Source organism: Oculina patagonica, chromosome 6, assembly GCF_052425735.1.
Source record: "Oculina patagonica isolate OP01 chromosome 6, crgOcupat, whole genome shotgun sequence".
NCBI lineage: Eukaryota > Metazoa > Cnidaria > Anthozoa > Scleractinia > Oculinidae > Oculina > Oculina patagonica.
In genome coordinates, this window is record NC_135763.1 from 11,655,586 (window position 1) to 11,680,580 (window position 24,995).

At 40.0% G+C, this 24,995-nt stretch overlaps 1 protein-coding gene across 1 annotated transcript; it reads left to right on the forward strand.

Annotated features, from left to right (window-relative positions):
• Positions 1 to 5: 5 nt before the first annotated feature.
• Positions 6 to 24,597, forward strand: LOC144657851 (uncharacterized). The gene is given in 21 exon segments (XM_078518210.1): positions 6 to 1,357; positions 3,568 to 3,911; positions 4,990 to 5,302; positions 5,729 to 6,056; positions 6,432 to 6,628; positions 7,228 to 7,554; positions 8,101 to 8,476; positions 8,479 to 8,949; positions 9,815 to 10,018; positions 10,472 to 10,653; positions 11,920 to 12,142; positions 14,902 to 15,260; positions 17,340 to 17,683; positions 18,048 to 18,360; positions 19,431 to 19,758; positions 20,235 to 20,431; positions 20,821 to 21,147; positions 21,397 to 22,237; positions 22,876 to 23,079; positions 23,626 to 23,807; positions 24,304 to 24,597. Coding segments are annotated over 21 exon segments (6,630 nt in total). The 5' UTR covers positions 6 to 1,016; the 3' UTR covers positions 24,533 to 24,597.
• Positions 24,598 to 24,995: the final 398 nt, after the last annotated feature.

Sequence of the window (24,995 nt, forward strand, 5' to 3'; positions counted from 1 at the left end):
CAAGATCGTGTGCTTGTAAATTGAAGTACTTGCTTCTTTAACAAGTGAATCTGGAATTTTTTTTTTTTTTTTTACTTTTCGAAAAAAATGGGTCGGTCGGGCGATGGGAAACGAAACATTTTATTGGGATGGCCTTTCCTGATGAGATCCAAGATCTGTGTCAACTGGCAGCCACTTACCAATTTAAAGGCTCTTCTTGTCTTGGCTTACTCTTTGAGAAACAGTTTGACTTAATTAAGTTTGCAGCGTTTTCAATTGCAGCCGCTGGCAGATCTAGAGCCGCATTTATAATCCTGTTTTTGCAACGTTGTTTCTGTTTTTGTAGCTTTATCTCGTTCTTGGATCAGAGCCGCCAGGCGAGTGATAGCGGGAAAAATATTCGATTAAACAATGTTTATATCTCAAACAAATGCTAAATGTGCAATACACAGAACACGTCAAGGGTTATTTTAAGACAAAATACAATCTTTTTCTCAATCATCGCAAGCCTCGCGGGAATCATAAAGTCTGGTGACAAATCACCTGCACAGTGGCACAAGAAACAGTGATGATCTGGTGAAGCTTCTGAAAAGAATACAATGTTGGCCATTCAGTATCATTCGTGATGGCCATTTCAACAAACTTGATGTAAATAGGTTCTATAACTAGCAAAATTTACATAGAAAACACAGCAACAAAGATCAATAGTACTTACGCACATCCTTTTCACGTACCGAAGTGCAAAGAAAACATAACAACAAACGTCAACAGCAAACAGCACTTCGTTCTCCTGATTATGCAAATCGATGCACGTACAACCACAACGACTGGTCGAAAAGAAAGCGAAGGTGTCGAAGCACGGTAAGGAATACAATGAATACACTACACCAATCTTGGCTTTCTTTCGGACAAAGCCGGACATATGCAAATATTTTATAGTTTTGAACACGATGCTTCGAAATCGCTGATCTTGTCGAAACGAAAATGTGGTCTTCAAAAAGTTGAATCTTCAGCAATTGGCCGCTTCGACAGCAACAATGAACATCGACTTCGCTCCTTCGCCGTTGGCGATATCTCCAGCTGGAGACGATGAAAGCTCTCCAACTGGAATATTTTTTCAGATGGAACCATTGCCAGACAAAACGAGCGACCTATTTGGAGCCGCGGCCAACGGGCACATGGCTGATCATGACATCCAAACCTATTTGTCGAAGACGACTAAAGAGAAAGCCGACGTTTCGGACCAAAACGTCGCAAGTACTCTACATCACGCGGCCAGAATGAACCGTGTTCAAGTTATCGACTTCATGTTAAAAGCAGGCGCTTGTGTTGATGTTTACAACAAAGACGGCTTTACAGCACTTCATGTTGCTGCCAGGTAAATATGGCAAAAGAAAAAACGAATTTTCATGAAGGTTAAATTCTGTACTAAAGTTCTTAGTGTTCAGTATTCCCGGGAGTATTGTCCAGGAAGAGGAAAAATGATATACATCCGGGCCATGTTTTCCGTTTTCTGTTACAGTATTACGCAACGCAATAACCAGAAAACGAATACTGTATGAATCCTGTATATACAATATTTACTAAGGAAATTCCGAATGGCACAGATCGTCGATAACTTTGAAATGTATTCGAGATTGCGTTTTTCCAACTGAATGCCTTCTTCAGTGTCCAAATATGCATTCGCAGGACTATGCCGTTTGACACTTCAGTTAAGTTCTCTCGTCATTAAACGCTGAAATATTATTTCGCGATTCAACAATTTTCTTCTAATGCAAACCAATACAATTGTTTCATTTAATTTATTGATTTTTGCGCTATAAAAGGAACATGACGCCCATTCAGATGTTTATATCATGTCGCTTTCACGTGGTATTGATGTCTTCGAGCAGTGAAATTTCTCCGCTTTTGAAAATGAGTTTTATTTTGAATTCTATTGCTTGGATTATCAATTTGGCCGCCAAGAAAACTCTTTATTTAGGCTCTTCTATTGATTTCTTTCGCGGATAGAATACGATCGCGGGCGCGTTGCTTTTAAAAGAGAAAATTATGCGAGAAGTTTTGGCATAAAAAAGGACAAAAAATATAGCTTTTGAACTGCGATCCTTTAAGCCTGGTTCTCATATAATCACCTCGATCGTTTCCTTTGTCTCTGTCACTTCAAAAAGTTTTCTTGCGATCGGGTGATAATTATACATGAATGAGAACTTTACACAGACGATCGCTAACGTCTGCGGCGATTGTGGCGACCACAATCGCTAGCTTCTCTTTCCCTCCGTCGCCGTAAAACTGTAAAACTGAAAAGATAGGAGGCCTGTACAGCCCCCGAAATGATCCCGACCCCGAAATGATCCCCAACCCCGAAATGATCCCCAAATTGACCCTGAAATGATCCCGACCCCGAAATGATCCCCAAATATTTTCATGCTGACCCCGAAATGATCCCCAGGTAATTTGTGGAATGGCGTTTTAACGTAGAAGTGTGGACTGCTCAATAATAAGGCCTCATGGCTTAGAAGTGTCATTCGGTTGAGGATGTGATCGGTGTTACATGTATCACCTGGGATGATAACATGAAATCACCGCGAGTTTGCAAGCGTGTAAATTTAACTAGCGGTGATTTTATTGCCGTGATACCGCAGGAGTTTCGAACATGTTCGCAATTTGATGCAACTTCCGTGCCGCAAAAATTGCATTGAGTTGCGCGACAAAAATCGTCTTTGTAAACAGACCTTTATAAAGCTTGACGCTGTGCCGGGTTACGTCGAGAAGTCAAAAACAGGTATGATGTGATTGCGACATATCAACTTAGAAATAAATCAAATTAAACGAAAATTAACATTTTAAGGGCACTTAATGTTGCCTTTCTTTATCCCGCTTTAACAAGCAAATTTTCTCTGAATAAGTTTTAATTGCTTCGATCGAGAGTACTGAGTTACAATTCTCACGACTGAAAGTATGTCTATGAACATAACAATCCAATAAACAAAAATTAAAAAAAAAACGGTTCTTGCTTTTTCTTGGTTCCTATTTGAGAATAACCAATTTTGAAACATAAATAAGAATTAAAAAAACGTTTCTGTTTTATGGTCACGTTTTGCACTCAGTTATAATAGCACTCATTAAAGTCTTTTTTTGTACTTTGCGTTATGGCTTCAGTTTTCCTTATTATTGAGCAATCCAAATTTCTATGCTTAATCGCCATTCCAAAAATTACTTGGGGATCATTTCAGGGTTAGCGTGAAAAAATCTGGGGATCATTTCGGGGTCGGGATCATTTCAGGGTCAATTTGGGGATCAGTTCGGGGTTGGGGATCAGTTCGGGGTCGGGATCATTTCGGGGGCTGTACAGGCCACGAGTTTTGCTCTTTTATTGAAGGCTGCCATTGTGTTCACTTGGATCTAGGGCTAAAAATGATTGTTTTACGTAGGTCTTCTTCGCTCATACCAGGCGATCAGGACGATCATATGAGAACCCCCGATCACTTCCAAACGCTTTGATCGCCTACGATCGTCTCAGTAGTTTGCAAACGATCGATAGGAACTCGTGCTCGAAGTCTATTTGTTAAATATATCTATTTCTTGTAGGTATAATGCCCTGGAAGCCCTTGATATTTTGTTACAGAAGGGAGCTAGACCAAACGTCACATCCACTTCGAGCGGTTGTACGCCTCTTCATGTTGCAGCGCAATTTGGCCATATACAGGTCATGGAACGGCTGCTGAACATGAAAAACCTGGATTTTGACGCAACTGACAAGCAAGGAATGACTGCTCTTCACTTAGCCATTAGTCGAGGATATGAAGATATTTGTAAATATCTCATTGATAACGGAGCCAGTATTAACATAGCCACAAAAGAGGGACGCACATGTCTGCATCTAGCAGCAGATGCTGGTCACACGGATATTTTGTCTTTGGTTATTCAGACCGGTAGGTATGGGTGTTTATAAGACTGACTCATCTATTTATAAGTGACTTAACGACTTAGTTCCTAACTTAGGGCCATTGACTCGTTTCCTCTAATCTACTCTGTCTCTCGCAACGGTACATGCCCTATCCAACGCCACCTTCGTCTCCTTATCTGCTCACTGATGGTGCAAGTCCTAGCCCGTCTCCTTACCTCTTCATTCGTCACCCTCATTGGCCAGTATATTGTACATTTGTATAAGTATCCCCCGTGTTGCCTCGTCCCTCTTGGTCATTCTCCAAGTCCCACACCCGAAAAGTGGTACTTCTATGACGTTGAGCTTGAAGATTCATATCTTGATGTTTTTGGTCAGTTGACGGTCCAGGAATTAAAGAAAAAAAAGAATTGTTTGAAATCGAACCTGACTTAATAATGGTAATAGGACTGATCGGAGTCCAATTCGGTCTGTAATCATACGAGTGATTAACAAAATCGGACGACCGCGTAGCGGGAGTCCGATTTGTTATCACGAGTATGATTAATAATGGTAATAGGACTGAGTGGAGTCCAATACGGTCTGTAATCATACGAGCGATTAACAAAATCGGACGACCGCGAAGCGGGAGTCCGATTTGTTTAATCACGAGTATGATTACAGACAGAATTGGACGACACGAAGTCCTGTTACCAATTAATCAAAACTATGACAAAATTTGAGAAACAAACTAACCTTTAGTCAAATGGTTTAACGTTTTTATAAAAACTGAAAAACATAACAGTTTACTCAACAAAATGCACAACAACAGCGCGCGCAAAATGACGCGTACTGTCCAATTACACAGGCATGACGCGTAAACTGTCCTATTACACTGTCCAATTACAAGCATGACGCATAGACTGTCCTATTAGTGCTCAAATCGGGCTGCTGATAACCAATCACCGATCGAGAATTTTGTTATAGTTTTGATTAAGTGAGAAATAGATCTTGCGGAATTTAACTGAGTAAATTTCGAGGACAATTGTGTAGTAAATTCAGGGCGTCCGCTAAAAAAAACTAGTATGTTTTCTTATTGTTGTCGTCTTTGTTTTACCTTATTTCAGCTCTGAAGAATAGTTTAAGGTATCCAGGCAACGCAATACGGTTGGACAACGATGATCCAGAATTCAACCGGTTTATTAACCAGAAGGATGCAGACCAGAACTCAGCTCTTCACATAGCTGTTCAGACAGGTCACGTGTCCATGTGCCAAGTCATTCTGCAGCACGGTGCTGATGTGAACATTCAAAACAAATGCTTAAAGACTCCTTTGCACGTGGCGTCCATTCGAAACAACAAAGAGATTTTAGAATTACTCATCAGACGAGGAGCCCAAACGAACACGAAGGATTGTAAACATGGAACTCCTCTGCACAGGTAGGGTGCAGTCGTGCTTCGCAACTGATGATCAAGTGACTAAAAGAAAACTTACCACTGAACTGGTTTCCTGAAATTAAAAAAAAAAAACGCGTTAAAAAACAGAGCTTAAAAGTTATCACGCTGTGGTGTAAATATCTTGACGAACACTGTATACTAGTTAGTGATAACAAAATCCCCCATTAAGGGTCCGTTACAGACCGGTATCGTGCTCCATGTGTTATTAGCCCTCAGAAATACCGGCCTGTTCTTGCAGTATCAGCACGCTGTAAAGACGGCTCATGAACAGCTGGAACAGCTTAGGAGAAACAGTCTGTCAACATTTTGTTGAAAAACGGCAGTGTCAGGGAAAACATATTCATTCTTTTTTTCAAACTAGACAAATGCCCATTGTCGTTATTATCTTACATCATTCTCTTTTCTTAGTGCCGCGTCCTTTGGAAACCCAGAATGCATCGAGGTTCTGCTAGGGAATTTAGCAGCCGCAGATCCTACGGACGCCGATGGTATGACGCCATTTCTCTGTGCAGTAGCCGCTGGTCATACAAACTGTGCCAAGATGTTTCTTGATTCCGGAGCGGGTTTAGCAGCTCGGGATAAGTACCAGAGATGCTGTATACATCTAGCTGTTGAAAACAACAAGGAAGACGCCTTAAAGATGGTGCTAGAGAGATCTGGGCCAGTACTTACCAATTTTCCCGATGTACACGAACGGACGGCTTTGCATTACGCCGCTGTATCTACAAACACAAGGGTAAGAACTAAAACTAGATGTGAACGTAAATAAAATTTAAAAGGAGGAAAAATTAAAATGCAAATGTACGACAAATGTGTACATGCACTAAGCACAAAAAGTCTGTAGATATTTCAATATTTCAAGAAACATAGCATGATTAAGACTCCCAACTAGTTTACAGAAAGCTGACTCGGTGGTTATCTACATGGGGCAGAACTTAGGACTACGAAGAAGAAATTTAGCTAATGACCTCCGAATAACAAGACTGATGCTCTAACCAGTAGACAACGCTTCTTCCTAAAACTGACCTACCTACCAACCACAACAATAACTGAGCTCAAACAGGAGTAAAGGCTGATTTATTAAATGTACCTATTTTTTTATTTCTTTTAGCTTCTGGATATTTTGTTAGAGAAGAAAGCAAACTGTCTGCTTAGGGATGGTGCTGGAAAAACACCATTACACATTGCTGCTGAAAATGGAAAAGCCCGCCATGTTGAAGCTCTAGCCAAAGCTTCCCTCGCGAGTGTTTGTCAAAAAGACGTGGACGGTAGAACTCCGCTACATTTTGCGGCCTTGAACGGGAAAAGGTTAGGGCTTATCATTTTGAAAGTTTCATAGGCGGTCTCGCTTAAAAACAGGGGCAACAGGCAACTTAGCATGAGCAAAAGTGACAAATGTGTGAGTGAAAAGTGCAAACAGTTTTGTCTGAAAATCCTAATTGAAGAGGAAAGAGGCCTTTTTTGCCCCTTCAGTCAAAGGTTGAATGTTCTCTTTTTGTTTGAACATAAGTCAGTGCGCTTTGAATCTACTTTGAAAAAATGAAATAAACCTTTCTTGTTATGTCTTATACTGTAATAAATGTTTCGCTCCCGAGATTACATAGGTAGAGCCCAGGCTAAACACAGGCGAGGGTTCTATCAGCCAGTCCTATCTGGAAGCGAATTGACGTGCTATGCTTTGTCAGATATTTATTCCTTTTCAAATTGCTATCGGATACAATTTAGAAGAGGGATGATACCTTATGACAACATTTTTTTATTCGTGTGCGCAAGAAAAATCTGACGGGCACTGCTAGTCGATATGTCATATTCATTCTTTACACTCTGATAAAGACTAGCTTTTTTCATGAGAACGATACCCGCGAGATTCTCTGCCATTTTATAATTATTTATACCTTTCATTACAGGAAAATCTGTTCAATTCTGTTTCGAATGGGTGCACAAGTCGACAGTCCTGACTCCTATGGCTGGACGCCACTGATGTTTGCTGCCAAGATAGGTGCCACTGGTTTAATTCAAATGTTCCTCGACTTAAACGCCAACATAGATCAGCAAGACCAAACAGGAAACACAGCGCTCCTGATTGCATCTGCAAAAGGTCAAGTGGATGCTGTAAAGATCCTTTTAAATCGTCAGGCAAGCTTAAAACCAGATGAAAATGGACTCAACTGCCTCGATGTAGCCATTGAGAGTCAGCAAGAAGATGTTGTTATGGCTATTATAAAAAATGCCAGGTAAAGCAAAGGAAATCTTCTTGAGGTCGGATAGATCCCTTAGTTGCAAACATCTGCAGATGAAGCAGAGTCAGCTTTTTAGTAGTAAATTGTAGACATTTCCCTTTTTAGTAGAGGGCAGTTGCGCTTCTACTCTAACAACCATTTTAATCTCATAATGTGAACTATGCACAGGTAATCTTTTACGTTACTACGATATGACATATATGTATGCTATTTACAAGGCTAAAAGGTTAAAAATTGAAAAATTAAAATGTTGGAACGTTTTTGGCTGTTTGCCATCATCAGGGATAAAAAAAACCCTGATGAAGGCAAACAGCCAAAAACCTTTGGTTTCAACATTTTAATTTTACAATTTTTAACCTTTTAGCCTTGTAAATAGCATACATTTTATCAGGCGAACATTATGGACATCACATATGACATACTTTCCTTGTTTTATTTGCCATTGTCTCTCATAACTGATGGGCATTTTGAGATAATTGCCTATTGATATTGTGTTTTCTGTACCTGTACAAATTGTATAAATGCTTCTCTCGTTTCTAGATGGAGAGAGGTATTATCAGCGAAGAGTCCTGATGGTCAGAATCGAATGGGGAAGCTCATTCAACGGTTCCCGGATGCTGCCACGTCTGTTATGGATCGCTGTATCCAGCAGTCTCTGCCACAACGCTCTATCACTTACGACTTTAGTCTTCTGGATCCAGGCCCTGACGATCAAAGTGGACCAATTGGGGAGCCTTTCTTTGGTCTCATGGTCATGGTAAAGCACAAGCAAATGGACCTCCTGGTGCATGATCTTTCCAGAAAACTTCTCAAGATCAAGTGGCGCAGTTACGGATGGTTTGTTTACTGGACAAACCTTGTCGTGTATTCCTTATTCCTTGCTCTGATGACGTACTTCATGTTAACTCAGCGGGCAGAAGTATTGTCCTCAAACGCAAACACGATGATTCCGATGATGATGATGAATATTTCTCGCACAAGAACGTCTTAAGCAATATGATTGCAATCCTTATCCTGATATTTGCATCATTTCATTTAGTCAAAGAATTCTATCAGATTTTCGTTCAACGAATGGCTTATTTCAAACATTGGACGAACTTATTGGAATGGGTACTTTACGTGTCAACAATTATGTTCATACTTCCCTATGTGTTCCCGAGCTTTCAAAGTCCTCTCGGAAGCGATCCGAGGGTTACCTGGCAGATAGGAACAGTTGCCGTGTTCCTGGGCTACATGAATCTGATATTGTTCGTGCAGACATTGGATTACGTCGGTATCTACGTCACGATGTTCTTTCAAGTGGCAATGACAGTGCTCAAAACAGTCGGCCTCTTCTTGTTGTTTGCTCTTGCTTTCTCCGTGGTGTTCTACATACTGTTCAGGGAAGAGGTAATATATTTGTAGTTCATATGTAATAGACTCAGTCATTAGTTGTAGGAAAAAACCTCTTCCGGTATATTGAAAGATAATGTTCTTACTGAACCTCAGAGGATGTCAAAAAATTAAAGAGAAGCTAGACTGATCGGCCATGCCTGAAGATTATACTAGAGATGATCCAGGCAAAACTTATTAATTTTAAACCGACTCCCAAAAGTTCAACTTTGTCACTTTGCGAAACTTTTAATTGAACTACTTCTGCCAATAGTTAGCTAACAGTTGGCAGTAGCAGTAATAGTTTCTTACCCATCTCGCCTGTTAGCCTGATTCGCACACGGTCCGAGGAAGTCTGCCCAAATTCTTTCCTCTCCCCGTGGGGAGGGTAAGTGCAACAGGTTTCTTGTCTTCCCATTAATATGTTCAACTACGTAAGGATTTTTAGTTAATCGTTTAGTTGCGAGTTGAGTCTGAGAGTATTTGATGGTTTTCAACAATAGCAGTGGCCAAATGGTTACTGCATTGGACCCCAGCGATCCGGGTTCTCGCTCTTCCGGAGCCACCCCGTTGTGTTCTTCAGTGGGTAAGGCATTTCCCTCATAATTATAGTGCCTCGCTCTACCCACAATTTTAAACGGAAACATCGACCATCTGATAGCCTTATATACCTGACAAAAAGCTCTTGGGGTTAGCCTGGAATTGATAAGCATCCCATCCAGAGGGGGAAGCAGCATCCTTAATCGCTTCATTCTTCAGAAAAGAGGAGTTGTAATTAAGCGCTGGCAGTTTTGGGTCTTTGCTACTTATTGCAACCTTAGACAAATTTATTCAAGAATCGATTGACAAGATTCTTATGCTATGTTCCCTTTTCTCTTTTCAGAGTGCGTTTGACACCTTTCCCATGACGATCGTGAAGGTAATTGTGATGACTATTGGAGAGATAGACTATAACACCATGTTAGTGGACACCTTAGACGCCAAGAATCCAGATACTGGTGCATATCTAGTGCCTTACAAAGAATCATCCTTTATCTTCATGTGCATCTTTATCTTTGTCATGCCCATCATTCTTACAAACCTTCTGGTAAGTGGAATCAACAGATATGAATGCAACTTATACCGAGAATATCGAAACTGTCGGGTGACAGAAAGTCTTCTTCTTCTTCTATATGGGGCTAAAATACTAGGATTAAAGTACTTGTACGCAAAAAAATGCAGGTTTTTGAAGATAACCCTTTCACATAACAAAAGCCAAATATAGGCCCTTGCCTTTCAATAACACTTTTCAAGTGAAAATAGAGATCTGTCATGTTTACATTCCATGACTCGTGATAAATATAACCATCTGTTTGCTTTTATTAAGTCGTCGAAACAGAGGAATTTTAACGCTTTCGTATACTTCAAGAAAGATTTACATTTGTCATTGCCTACACTTCTTTGTGCCATCTTGAATTTTCTTAGCGCTCGTCGATACAAACACGTTATGCAGTATGTGTTATATATCTTTTGTTGACAGTTATTCTCTTGTCATTCACAGGTCGGTTTAGCCGTGGGGGACATCGAATCAGTGCAGAAATATGCGTTTCTGAGGAACAAGGGAAACTTCATAGACTTCGTTGTCGGAGTTGAAAGAAACTTCCCAAAATTCATCACACGCCGTTTTCACAAGCCTCAGTTGGTGGTAACTGGACGTTACGTGGAAAGAAAGATTTCGTCAGGGTAAATGTCTATGTGGGAGTGGGTGGGGCTGTATAGGGATAGATCTATGTGGACCTGTTCCGGCCTCTAATTAGCCTCATTATGGCCCATCCTCAAACAACGATTATTTCCCTTGACAAATTACCATGAAGAGTACTTCTTCTTTTTCTCCCCCTTGTCACTGTAAATCATTCTTGTTTGAAGAATTTATAATTTTAAAGGGACATGGTCAGCGTTCAGACCGCGCTGACCTGGACACTAGTTTTCATGTTATGAAAAAAGTCCACCTTAACCCGAAATCAAAAATACGCGTAGAGAACCTTCAGAAATCTGCTTGAATCATTTCAGTTTTTTTTTTCTAAATTTTCCCATTTAGTGAAACACTGAGAAGAGTGAAGCAGATTTCTGAAGGTTTGTTTTGAAAAAATGTCCACGGTGGACTTTTTTCAAAACGTGAAAACTAGAGTCCAGGTCAGCGCGGTAAGAACGCTGACAAGGTCCCTTTAAAACCTTGACGTTTCTACTTTCTCGAAGTATTCTGCCTAGTGTAATGTGAGCACTGCACAACAAAGCAGACTTCAGTTTCAAAGACCTTCTACCTTGTGCAGCTGCCAGTTAATCATTTTTGCGACCATCAACAAATTTATCTTAAACTGGAAAAAACACGTAAAAGAATAGTATAGTAAGATAAAAAAAAAAGTAACACCATACGAGTAAAATTAAACCAAAAAGGGACAAGGGTAGTTTATGTCAAAAGTGATTGGGAGACTGCAAACGCCGACAAGCTTGAAAGATGTACTAGACTAAAATGTTCAAGATGCGCAATCCGTGACATAGCACCTTTAATGAAACAAGCACATAAGGTTTAAATGACAAACAAAGATCGAGAAATTAAGTATCGTATTTTCTCGTTTAAACGCCCCCGGCGTTTATTTCAAACTTGGCGCGATAGAGCCGGCGTTTATTTGATTCCAGAAGTTTGTTCAAGCCCTATGTTTCTTAGAAATGATTTTTATTCATTATTTTTGACAGCAATATATTAAGACTTTATTTTTAAAGCTTGGAGACCCGGCGTTTATTCGGGGCCCGGCGTTAAATCGAGAAAATACGGTACGTACTGTAGACAATATAAGTCACTCGATTGGTAACACATTAAAAACTACTCAATACGTAAGTCCGGTAGACACATGAGCGAGTTGCGTACCTATTTTTGTTCTCACGCACCTAAATAGTGGAAAGGCAAACCATTCTCTTACTTTACTAACTATAGGCCATTTCTATGGGCAGGAAATTCACCTTTGATGATAAAGATCTCAGCAATGAAGATCATGAGACCGAGCAAGAGGAGAAACAGACACTTGAAATGCTCACCAAGGAATTGGCAAAGGTTGCAAAGCGGCAGATGTCAATCATTGATACGATTGATGACCAGCGAAACATTTTCCTGGCCGTAGCTGCCAAAGCCGGCGTGGATACCCGCGAAGAAGACGCAAGATCGTTCTCTAGGCTATAATTGTCAGATTTGTAGTCTATAACAGAAGAATGATGGCATCTGTCAACATTGTCGAGAGAAATCGTCTTTTCGCTCAACTTCTTGAATGAAAATAATTGGCCGGTTTTTTCAAGAAATCAATTTCAATATCATTGGAACATGGTGCCCGAGGATATATTTTGAAACAAAAGCAAAAAGACGATCGGTTGCTTTTCAATCAAATTTTATAACAGTTTTCTGATAAGAATGTTTTTTTTTTAATTTGATACTTCTAAGCTTTACTGCAGGGAAACATGTTACGCCGTCTTTACCTATACGTGCCATCAACATTGAAAGGGATCGTTTGATTTCTCTGTTTTTTTTTTTTGGCCAGTTCTCTTCTTAATTTGAGATACAACAAACCAGACCAAACTCTCGAGCAAGCCCCAGAACTGTTAAGTAAAGTATACACAGAGCCTTGGCTGCCAAAAGGTACACTGGCTCTTTTACTCGCGATCACATTTTTAAACCCTTTGCCCATTTAATGTGGTTCTTACTTTTAAGTCTGGATGACACCCTAGTTTGTCAGCATACGAATGAAAGCTGAATATAAGTCTTACTCAAGTGTAGCCGCGTTTCAGTAAGGTACTTAGTCTAAAAGTATGGGGGTTGGCCAGAGCATATAAGTTAAGTGATGAACAAATTAAAAAGCGTATTACATACCCCCGAACGAAGGACACAGCCCTATGATCCATGATCCATCTATGTTGGTTGTATGATCCAATGAAAGCGTAGTGTTTATGAACTTATGATAATAGTCTTCAGAAGCCACTGAGACCCACCCCTGCTGTGCTACGGTCTACCTTCATACATTTTTACCATTCCTAAGCAATTATTTTAATTGTAATTTTTAATTCCATTTGAATTTGGGAATTCTTGAAAGTGAGAGACTACGGGACCTTAATGTCATTTTCCACCTCTTCGTAATTGTTGCGTTAGTAACATCATTTTATCGGCCAGGGGCACAGAACTAGTTGGTTTTCTCGAAAACGTATACATTTTTATGATAAATTTATTTGCTCTGGACAAATATATGCACATTTTTATAATTTAAACCGCAAAGCAATCACAACATTTTCTATTTCAAAGTAACAGTTATGCTGACTTCTAAGAGTTATCGTATTATTAAAAGTTATTAGTGATACTGAGCATTTTTTAGTTACATGTAAGTTTTTATTCGCGAACTTATCGTTGTTTCAAGCTGTTGTTGTTGTTACTGCTGTTGTTTTAATAAAGCTGAAATCTATTCATTAAACAGTGCCGAGAATGCCTGAAAACGTATTAGTTTAGACTGGCTAGACAAGTGAGTATTGTCTTCCTCCTGGGAACATGGGAATAGTTCACTCTTTAGACGAACCGATTTTCCAAGAAACCGCAACATTTCAGTGTTTATTCCTTAAGCTTGGCAGACAACGTCGCTAATTTCAACCTGCGACATCGTGCGGGTATTGCCTGATACTTAGCCGAGGAGGCCGTAGGCCGAGTTGGCTAAAATCGGACAACATTCCGAAAGATTGAGCAGGATAATTGTTTTATTATTCAACGATCTGTCAACGAAACTCATTCTGCACCTGAAAAAACTGCGGTTAGACTGAAATGGTTGTCGTTCTTTCTGTTGTTTGGTAAAGTTTCTTAAAACGCTGAGGTGACATGCACTTAAAAAAATATGGAATAATATGCTACTCTGAGAAGTTTCAGTGTTTCCGGGTAAAAGTCTGCGGATTTGTGACTCATTCAAATTTAAGAGATATGTATAGAAAAGCCACCCTGGCCTGCCTAGCCTCATTTCAGTATGTCTTTGGCCATATGAATGTCCCTGTTACTTCCCATAAGATAAAAGTATAGCCTTTAAACTTTATACACTGATTTACTTTGACTTGATCTTAAAGTTAACGTAATTCGTAAAATTTCGTTGACAAATGATTCTTCTTGGAGCCAAAACTTAAAGGCAGCCATATTTGCATTGGTTCTATACGGCGCTTTGCAATCTTGGCAACTTACATATCAGACATAATAAGAAACCAGCTGAAATTTGTCGATTTAGCTTCTTTGCCCCCAGAATCATGTGCCTAGTTTGCATTATAAAGCGAAATAAAACATGAGGCTATCGTGAATGTGGCCTCAATTAATACAAACTTGTGTTCACTTTTCGTAATGATTCGATTTAGTGCCCGGGGCACTTTATTATCTTGGAAGCCCAAGGGGGCACTTATTATTGGTGACAGGAGCGATTATTGTTAAACGGGCGCTTATAAACGGCCAAAAGCATATTCAAGGGAGGGCGCTTTTAAAAAATGAGTCGCTTATTGAAAAAGAGGATGCTAAATTGGTATGCAACGAAAACTGTTGGCAAAAGCTCAAGAGTAGAATTACTTGTTATGTAAATCGGTACAACTGTCTGCAGTTACGCGATGACTGGTTGAAAAGGAATCAAAGGTGTCGGAAGCTACCAACAAAATACGCACACTATTCAAAGACCATTTGCAAACAATGAAAAACGAACTCGTGTTTTCTCTCGCTCAAAGCCGGAAATATGCAACTTGTTTTGCATTTGGGAATAGGCAACTCATTTTGCATTCTGCGTGGTGTGTGATTATTTCAGTAAAGTAGCTAACAAAGCTACAACAGATCTAGAAACGCAGTCCGTTCACAACAGGAACAAGCCTAATCAAGAAGCTATTCATTCACTCCAAATCCCGGTTCACTCTGGAGTTTTCTGAATTTGGATTTCCTGAGAGTTTTCCGGAAAGTTGCAATCGATGAATATCGACTTTGCTCCTTCTCCGTTGCTGTCATCTTCGGGAGACGATGACGGCTCACCAAATGGCGGAACTTGTTTCGAGTGGGAAGCATTTCCCCGCAAAACGAGCAGTCTGTTTGAAGCCGCTGCCAGCGGACAAGTGGCTGATATCCAAACTTATTTGTCGATGACGACTGAAGCCGAGAAAGTGGACGTTTTGGATCAAAATGGTGCAAGCGCTCTACACCACGCGGCGAAAATGAACCGTGTACGAGTTATCGACTTCATGTTAAAAGCAGGAGCTAACGTTGATGTTTACAGCAAAGACGGCTTGACACCACTCCATGTTGCTGCCAGGTAAATATCGACAAAATTGTGAACGGTTTTTTTATATTCTTTGGCCTGTATTAAAGTTTTCATTAGTTATCACTGATTTACTGTCCAGGAAGATCTAGAGATGGATAGATTCTAGTTTATTGTGTAAATAAATTTCAACGTTGATATTGCGAATTCGCGCACAATGGTGTCGAAAATTACCGTCGGATTATGAGTAACAGTTTTAGGGCAACAACAACAACAACAACCATTTTTATTTTACCATTTTATTTTCTTTGGACTCGCTTCATTCGAATAGCGTGGTCTTTTTTTTGTTTTTGTTTTTCTATTTTTTTATTGCTGTGTTTTTTATTATTTAGATCATGGAAGGAGAAAAATACAGAACCGTTGCTCTTCTTCGGCACAAATACGGTTGTTTTGTTAGCAGACAGAATCTAACAGCACGAGAATTTGTTTCTCTTTTGGGGGTATTTATCAATGACAAAAAATAAACAATAATACCGGGAACAGTTTTGCTGTTAAGCACAATTAAAATCAAAATTAGTTCGCCACACTTCGTCGTTGATTAAGTCAGAGATACGACAAAAACAATTACGCATACGCCCTAAAACTGCTTTTTCCAAAACCTTTTAATTCTCACTTAATGAAAATTTTAAAAATTGATGAGATTATTTCTATATGTTCTTTATCAAATGAATCAAAAATTACATTTGAAACTACGTTTTCTATTTATTGACACCGGAAGAAAACTATTCATTATATATAATTGACAGAAAGTTAACAATGGAAACTTAATCAAAAGCTGCCTGCAAATCATAGCGATAAATTTTTGACTTTCAATTTCTGAAAAAGCTAAAAACTGTTTGGTTATCATCAAATAAAGAACAAATACTCGCTATTATAAGAAAAGACTAATTTCCGATTTGGGGGACAATAACAGCGAGATGCTCTAAGCCAAATGAAAAGTGCTTTTGAGAAATCACAAAATTAAGTGTCGGCTAGCTTAATTTCAATAGATAAATCAATCCAACTACGAATATTTTACGTTTTCTCTTGTCGATTGTCAGTGGTCAAACTTGTTAGAGCATATGAAAAGAAACTCAGAAGAAAATAAGGAGGCCCCAAGAGAATATGATCTGTTGGAAGGATTCCCCAATACACAAGGCTCCTCCAATGATAATTTCTTTGCCTCATTAGCATAAGCGCTCCAGTTTGTGATCGAGCTAAAACGTCTGCTAAGTCTATCATGTCTTTAGGTATATGGGCGGCTGAAATATCACTTCTGAATATTGAAGCCGTGGGCCTCATCAGACCTGCCTTGACAAAATGGATATTGTACTCATATATGAATATAAAAAACATGGCGTAACTTTCTCTTGAAAATTTGAGCCTGATGTTTTAAATACTTTTTCTGTGATGCGGGTTTGAAAACTCAAACTTTTTGAAAGAATGTATGGGCGCTCATTAGCGCTTTTGCCACACAAAAATTTTTACACTTTTTGAATGCTTATATCCCCTTCAATATTACACGCAAAGAGCTAAAATTGGCGCCGATTATTAAGTTTCACAAGCTCTTTTAACATCTGAAGTCAATTCGTATATATAGCATATATACCGTATATATTAATCCTTCTCTTTTATGCTCCTTTGAATTCTTGGAAGGGTGCCCAACTTTAATTTCTCCTCTCGAGAGCACTAGCTGTAGTGTAATACCATTCAGTGGCGGCATTTTTGATTTGGAATTAAAGGTGGTGACCCGATTTTATAAATCTGACATAAACCAATATTGGGGGTCTCAACTTTCCACCCCGGCCTTTCCCCTGGATCCGCCGAAGTGATAACTCGTTGCAGTTGTTTTTCAACCGTTCGAAAAGGAACGAACCGGTGACAGAGATTCTATCTATCCCCAAGATGACTAGCGGACCCTTTGGTGCCTGTACCTCTATCGGTTGTCATCTACTTCCACAAAACTCTTCCACTGTGTAACTTCTCGCTTCATTCCTTCTCTGCCATTCTGCATCAGACTGTTCTGAGTCCTTCAGTACTGATTTTGCTAGCCACCTGACTTTGAATGTTTAATCACGATGACTTTTCTTATAGGTCAAATGCTCTAGAAGCTCTAGATATTTTGCTGAAGAAGGGAGCTAAACCAGACGCCACTTGCGCATCAAGCGGTTGTACTCCTCTTCATGTGGCAGCACAATTCGGCCACATACAGATAGTCGCACGGCTGCTGGAAGTGAAAAACTTGAATATTGACGCAACTGACCAGCAAGGAATGACTGCTCTACACTTAGCCATTAGTCGAGGATATGAGGATATTTGCAAGTATCTGCTTGACAACGGAGCCAGTATCAACACAACCACAAAAGAGAGAAGCACTTGTCTTCATCTAGCTGCAGGTGCTGGCAATACGAAAATTGTTCCTTTGATTGTTCAAACTGGTGAGTATATAAGGTAAAACTTACTCAACTGAATTCTTTCATTTAATTTGTAGTCCAGACTGACTGACTGACTGACACGGCATGGCGGGATGGCGGGATGTGTAGGACGACGACTGACTGAGACGATAACACGGCATGGCGGGATGGCGGGATTGAGTCCAGACGACTGACTGACTGACACGGGGGGATGGCGGGATGGCGGGATGGCGGGATGGATGGTTACCTGCTTGACTGGCTGATCAGCCGACTTGATGGAGAATGTATTTAATGATGCACCACTAACATGTACCTTACTTTCACATCATGAAAGGAAGATGGGCACAGATTTCTTATTGTTGTCATGCTCGTTCAATTATTATTTCAGCTCTGGGATATATTTTACAGTACCCCGTCAACGCTATACGGTCAATCAAGGATGATCCGGAATTCAACCGGTTTTTAAACCACAGAGATGTAGAGCAGAACTCAGCACTTCACATTGCTGTTCAGACAGGTCATGTGTTTGTGTGTCAGGTCCTTCTGCAGCACGGTGCTGATGTGAACATTCAAAACAAGCACCAACAAACTCCTCTGCACGTGGCGTCCATTGGAAAAAACAAAGAGATTTTAGAATTACTCATCAAACAAGGAGCACAAACAAACACGAAGGATGACAACCAAAGAACTCCATTGCACAGGTAGGGTGCAGTTGTGCAGGAACAAAACCTAGAAAAGGTACTCCCTTAAAAAAAGCTATATATGGATATAGGGTACGGCTTTTGAGCCAATTTCATCTGAAATAGGTTTGATCATATATTAGCTCTAAATTGGATTTGGTTGAAGTACTCAGGTTAGCAGATAGGTATAATTCCTGAATAAAACTAATTTTACCATTATTATTCACCTCTTAAAAAGCGTGATTTAATTGATTAACATTGGTTATTTAGTTCTTTTTTTATTGTTGACGAAAAGCAAGAAGTCCCTGGATAAGGTTTGGTCTGAAATAAGGTAACAATTTTCGGATAAGATCAAAGATAAGATGGAGAAAATCGAATATTTTGATCTGAAATGGGGTAAGGGGTGGACCATCTGATTTTTGATGGGGGGGGGGGGGGGTTGTAGGATTTTTAGGCTGCTAGATATTTTTTTTAATTCTTCCAGCCCTGCAGGATTTTTTTTTAATCTTGCTCGATATTTTTTTCCTTCTTAACAATTCTGCACAGTATTTTTTTTATTCAGAGGCACATGCTCTATATTTTTGGGGGGATTTGCACAACCCCCCCCCCCCTGTCAAAAATCTAATGGTCCACCCCTAAGGAGCTCGGGGAACTTCCCGGGGAGTATCCACTGGAAAAAACTCTGCTGTGATGGTGACTGGTGGTATCGCGGCAATGTCGGAAATGAAGCCGCTAGCTCAGATAAAATCTACATGAAGATATTTTCCCTTGTGTAACAAGACGATAAGGAGTGTTACTGAAGATTTTGTTAGTGATTGGATATTACATGTAACCACCTGCAAGAAAAGACACTTTCGCAAATAATTACTAGTTTCTTGTAGCTTGCCATGTAATTTTGTTTGATAAAGGGTAAATGAAGTTTGGTGGCTTAAGCTACCATGTTCCTAGCAACGAAAGCGTCGAAATGTTTAGCTAATATCAGCACGTTGTCAACGAAAACTAAGGTCCTTATTGGAAGAAATGTCAGAAATGTGATAAAATCGACAAGGACAGGTGACCTGTGGTATTCTATCTTTAATACATTCTTTTAGTGCGGCGTCCTTTGGAAACCCAGATTGCATCGAGGTTCTTCTCAGGAATTTAGCATCTGCAGATCACAGGGACGCCGATGGTATGACACCATTTCTCTGTGCAGTAGCCGCTGGTCATACAAACTGTGCCAAGATGCTTCTTGAGTCCGAGGCGGAAATAACAGCTCGTGACAACTACCAGAGATGCTGTATTCATCTAGCTGTTGAAAACGACAAGGAAGACGTTTTAAAGATGTTGCTAGAGAGATGTGGACCAGGAATTATCAATGTTCCAGACGTTCATAAAAGAACGGCATTGCATTATGCCGCTTTATCTGCAAACATGAGGGTAACTGAACTGTCTAGATTACTCTGTACTGCATTAAGACCAAACAGGTTAAGAAGGTTAAGTCCACTTTCAAGCCAAATAGCCATTCGATCGGCACGTCACTCGAGTTTCCTAAGAAAAGTTGACTGAAAGTATTTCTATTCCCCCTTGATCATGGGATGTTATTTAGTGGCAGGGTCACCTCCCTCCCCCACCTCCTCCAGCATTTAATTTACGCCGGTACCCATAAGTTTGTACACCTAGGCGAAAAGAGGCACTGCGAGAGTATAATTATAAGTGTCTTGTCTAAGAACGCAACACAGTGACTCCAGCCACGGCTCAAACCAGGACCTCCCGATCCGGGATCCAGCACACTAACTTTTAGGCCACAGTGCCTCCCAAAGTCCAAAAAACTTGAGCTTAAATAATACGTCAAATTTAAACCACTGATTTTATTAAGACGGCTTTGGAAAGTAAATTTTCATATGTTTCTTCAGCTTCTGCACGTTTTGTTAGAAAAGAAAGCAAACTGTCTGCTTAAAGATGATGTTGGAAAGACGCCATTACACATAGCTGCTGAAACTGGAAAAGCCCGCCATGTTGACGCTCTAGCCAAGGCTTCCATCACCTGTGTTTGTCAAAAGGATGCGGAAAACAGAACACCGCTACATTTTGCGGCATTAAATGGAAAAGAGTAAGAGCTTAATTTGATAAAATGTGATATAACAAGTAGTCAATGTATACGGTAATATCATTTATTTCATTAAGCCAGGAGCGGTTTTTAATAGTTCAGCAACAAACTACTTGGCTTAGTCGGATAAACTATGAAATAACCAGGTGTCAATGTTTAAGGTACTATCATTATATTAGTTTCGTCAAACTAGGAACGGCTTTGCTATATAAATTTGCAATGGTTTGTTTCTTCTGTGGCTTGAATTTTAGGGATCGAGAAGAGGCGCGAGTGATTTTCGTTTTTATTATAATCGTTTCTTGAGAGGTCTAGGCCAAGGAAGTAAACATTTAAATTGCATATAGCTATAGGGTAACTGAAAGGGTAGAATTGAATATTTTATTTCTTTACAGGAAAATCTGTTCAATTCTTTTCCAAATGGGTGCACAAGTCGACAGTCTTGACTCCTATGGATGGACGCCACTGATGTTTGCTGCCAAGATAGGTGCCACTGGCTTAATTCAAATGTTTCTCGACTTAAACGCCAACATCGACCAGAAAGATCTTACAGGAAACACGGCACTCCTGATTGCATCTGCAAAAGGTCAAGTGGAAGCTGTAAAGATCCTTTTAGATCGACAAGCAAGTTTAAAACCAGATGAAACTGGACTCAACTGCCTTGATGTGGCCATTGAGAATCAGCAGGGAGACGTTGTTATGGCTATTGTGAAGAATTCTAGGTAAAAATAAAAAAGGTCTACGCAGCAGATTGCTTGATTTGGGAATCTGCTTCCTTTAATGAAGAATTTACAAGGGGGGGGGGGAATAAAACTTTCTCTGTTGCAGCCTTGCGTTTGTGTTAACGTGCATATTAACTGCATAAAAGCAACCAACTGAGTTAAACCAGGTATATTTGTTGCACCTGAATCATTCTTCCTACCAATATCATTGTATGTTAATGAATTGTTTCTTTTCGTTTTCGTTTCTAGATGGAGAGAGATCTTGTCAGCGAAGAGCCCTGATGGTCAGAATCGAATGGGGAAGCTCATTCAACGGTTCCCGGATGCTGCCAAGTCTGCCATGGATCGCTGTATCCAGGGGTCTCTAGCCAAACGCACTATCACGTACGATTTCCGCCTTCTCGATCCAGGCCCAGACGATCAAAGTGGACCAAGCGAGGAGCCTTTCTTTGGTCTCATGGTCATGGTAGAGCACAAGCAAACGGACCTCCTGGTGCATGGTCTTTCCAGAAAGCTTCTCAGCGTAAAGTGGCGTAGCTATGGATGGTTCATCTACTGGACAAACCTAGCCCTGTTTTCATTATACCTGTTTCTGTTGACGTTCTTCATGTTAAATAAGCGGAAGAAAATTGTCCTCAAACGCAAACATGATGACGGAGATGACGACGACATTTTCCAGCAGAAAGACGAATTTAGCAAAGTAACGCCGTATCTCATCCTTGTATTTGCATCATTTCATCTTGCGAAAGAGGTCTACCAGATGGTCCATCAAAGGGCAGCGTACTTCAAACATTGGACAAACGTGCTGGAATGGGCGCTTTACGTGTCATCCATAATATTCATTCTTCCCTACGTGTTCTCAGGTCTTTCAAGTCTTCGAGGCGATCCGAGGATCGCCTGGCAGATAGGAACAGTTGCCGTGTTCCTGGGCTACATGAATCTGATATTGTTTGCGCAGACGTTGGATTACGTCGGCATCTACGTCACGATGTTCTTCCAAGTGGCAATGACAGTGGTCAAAACCATCAGCCTCTTCTTGTTGTTTGCCGTTGCTTTCTCTGTGGTGTTCTTCATACTGTTCAGGGAGCAGGTTTATATACTGTTTGTTTATACATAACATCTTAGTGTTATTTAATGGTTGTTAGAATGCACATGCGACTGGTCGGGTTAGTAAATCACTGTACTCAGGACAATTCACCTGATCACTGAATTCCCAAGAAGAATGACAACGTCTAAGTATGGAATCTTCTCACGTGTTCTAGCACAAATAGACAAATTCCCTAACCATTACAATGAAGAACAGCTAGGTGACCTTTTAGAATGTCTAATATAACTTGAAAACACGACGGAAGGGTAATAACCTCCTTATAAAAACCTTGGATGCAAACAAAATTCACTTCTCTTCTCTTCTCTTCTCTTCTCTTCTCTTCTCTTCTCTTCTCTTCTCTTCTCTTCTCTTCTCTTCTCTTCTCTTCTCTTCTCTTCTCTTCTCTTCTCTTCTCTTCTCTTATCTTATCTTATCTTATCTTATCTTATCTTATCTTATCTTATCTTATCTTATCTTATCTTATCTTATCTTATCTTATCTTATCTTATCTTATCTTATCTTATCTTATCTTATCTTATCTTATCTTATCTTATCTTATCTTATCTTATCTTATCTTATCTTATCTTAAAAAGCTGTATTTCCCATCGTCTGAGATGACAATTCGTTTGCTCTTTTCCCAGGGTGCTTTCGACTCCTTTTTCCTGACGCTAGTAAAGGTGATTGTGATGACTGTTGGCGAGTTAGATTATACCACAATGCTGGTGGACAGCTTGGAGGCCAAGAATCCAGAATCTAAAGCACCTCTTGTGCCTTATAGAGAATCCTCGTTTGTCTTCTTCTGTCTCTTTACTTTTGCCATGCCCATCATTCTTATGAATCTTTTGGTAAGTAGTATTTTAAAAAGATTAATCGGAATCCCGATTTCTCAAACCTTCAAGAGAAATAATAAATTGTTTCGAGAAATCTGGGCTACAATTAGTGATTGACTGAGTGAAGCAAATCCATGGGAAACGACTTTTGGTTCGAATTATGGCGAGGCACGAAAAATCGAGGGCGCTATGCAAGACATCGGGATTCTGTACATTAAATTAATAAGCTTCACATAGCAAAACGTCGGGGAACAAACATCTCCAATTTTTGAAAATAGTTACCTTTCCCTATAACAATGTTGAAATAATTATGTACTATCTATAAAAAGTTCCCATTTGTAAATTGGGACCATTGCTCTAGCAGCAAATCATGAAATTTCACGAGTCTTTCCAGTGTGACACGGTTAATTTACTTCCATCGATGGGATCACGATGCCCTTTTGATAAAAGTCCACCGCTAACGATTGCACACTTTAGATCCGTGTTCGGCATGGTTTCTTTAGCCATATGCATGATATCCCACATTTTTTACATCTTCAGTTATTCTCGTCTCTTTCACAGGTTGGTTTAGCCGTGGGGGACATCGAATCAGTGCAGAAATATGCGTTTCTGAGGAACAAAGGAAAATTCATAGACTTCGTCGTCGAAGTTGAGAGGAAGTTCCCAAAGTTCATCACACGCCGTTTTCACAGGCCTCTGTTGGTGGAAACTGGACGTTACGCGAAGAAGAAGATTTCATCACAGTGAGTATCTGTGCGGGAGTACATCAAACGTTATCTGTTTCGTAGCATTTACAGACACTACGTATACTGTCACAATTTTCAGTTACCGTTGACTAAGGTCTGCAAAATGTGCACATGCAAGGCTAAACCTTTCATGGAGCCTCTACGGTTTCATTGGCCACTGAAATTTGTACCTGCTAGTTTTTGAGGCTCAAAATTGTCGGTATATTGTTGCTACCCATTTAATTTTTCTGATGTTAGCTCTCGTTCAGAACCACGATTGGATTTGTAGGATTGTAGTTCTGTGAGCTCATTTCATTATAGGTTAATTTCTTTTGCCCTCGACCCCTAATCTGCAGTACTTAGAGTTTATGTTGCTTTTAACTTCATAACAGCACTAAGCAGCAGTTGCCGTAGCTCTTTTTATTAGTCTGGGTTTTGGAAGCTAGAGTCTGCTTAGTTTACCCGTACTTCTACTTTTTTTTATTGAAATTTGGCTTCAATTCATTACCTGCAGAAAATTTTCCATCGAAGACGGAGATCTCGGCAATGACGAGCAAGGAGCCGGAAACGAGGATGAACGTAGACTCGAAATGCTCACCAAGGAACTGGCGAAGGCCAAGAAACGGCAAATGTCAATCATTGACGCAATTCACGAGCAGCGGAATATTTTATTGGATTTAGCTACCAAAGCTGGCGTGGATACTCGCGAGGAAAATGCCATTTCGAGCAACGTCAAGCACTAAGCTATAGATACCAAATTTGGCGTCTAATTATTGACTGAAACTATAAAACAGACCAAAATGGAAACGTACCCACATAAGAATTAATGTTTAATGGCGAAAAATGAAATCTCGTTCATGCTGCAGATGTTTCTTTGATTCATCGTGTCATTTCTTTCAAGATGAGTTCATAGACAATATAGTAATTGTTGTAAGGACTTATTTTGTAAAACTACTCTATAAAAGTTAATTTCTTGAACTCGAACACTAAAACCTGGCGAACCTTGCACAAAATCCAGGATTTTTCAAAACTCGTCTTTAAGCGTTGATTGTCAAGCCGATTACCAATTCGTCCTACTCATCCTAGGGACCGTTCATTTTTTATGGAGTAGGGGGGGGGGGGCTGGTGGGATTTGAGGGGGGGGTCATGCGAAAAAATATGGCTTAAAAGGGGGGGGTCAGCCAAAAAATATGGTCTGTAAGGGGG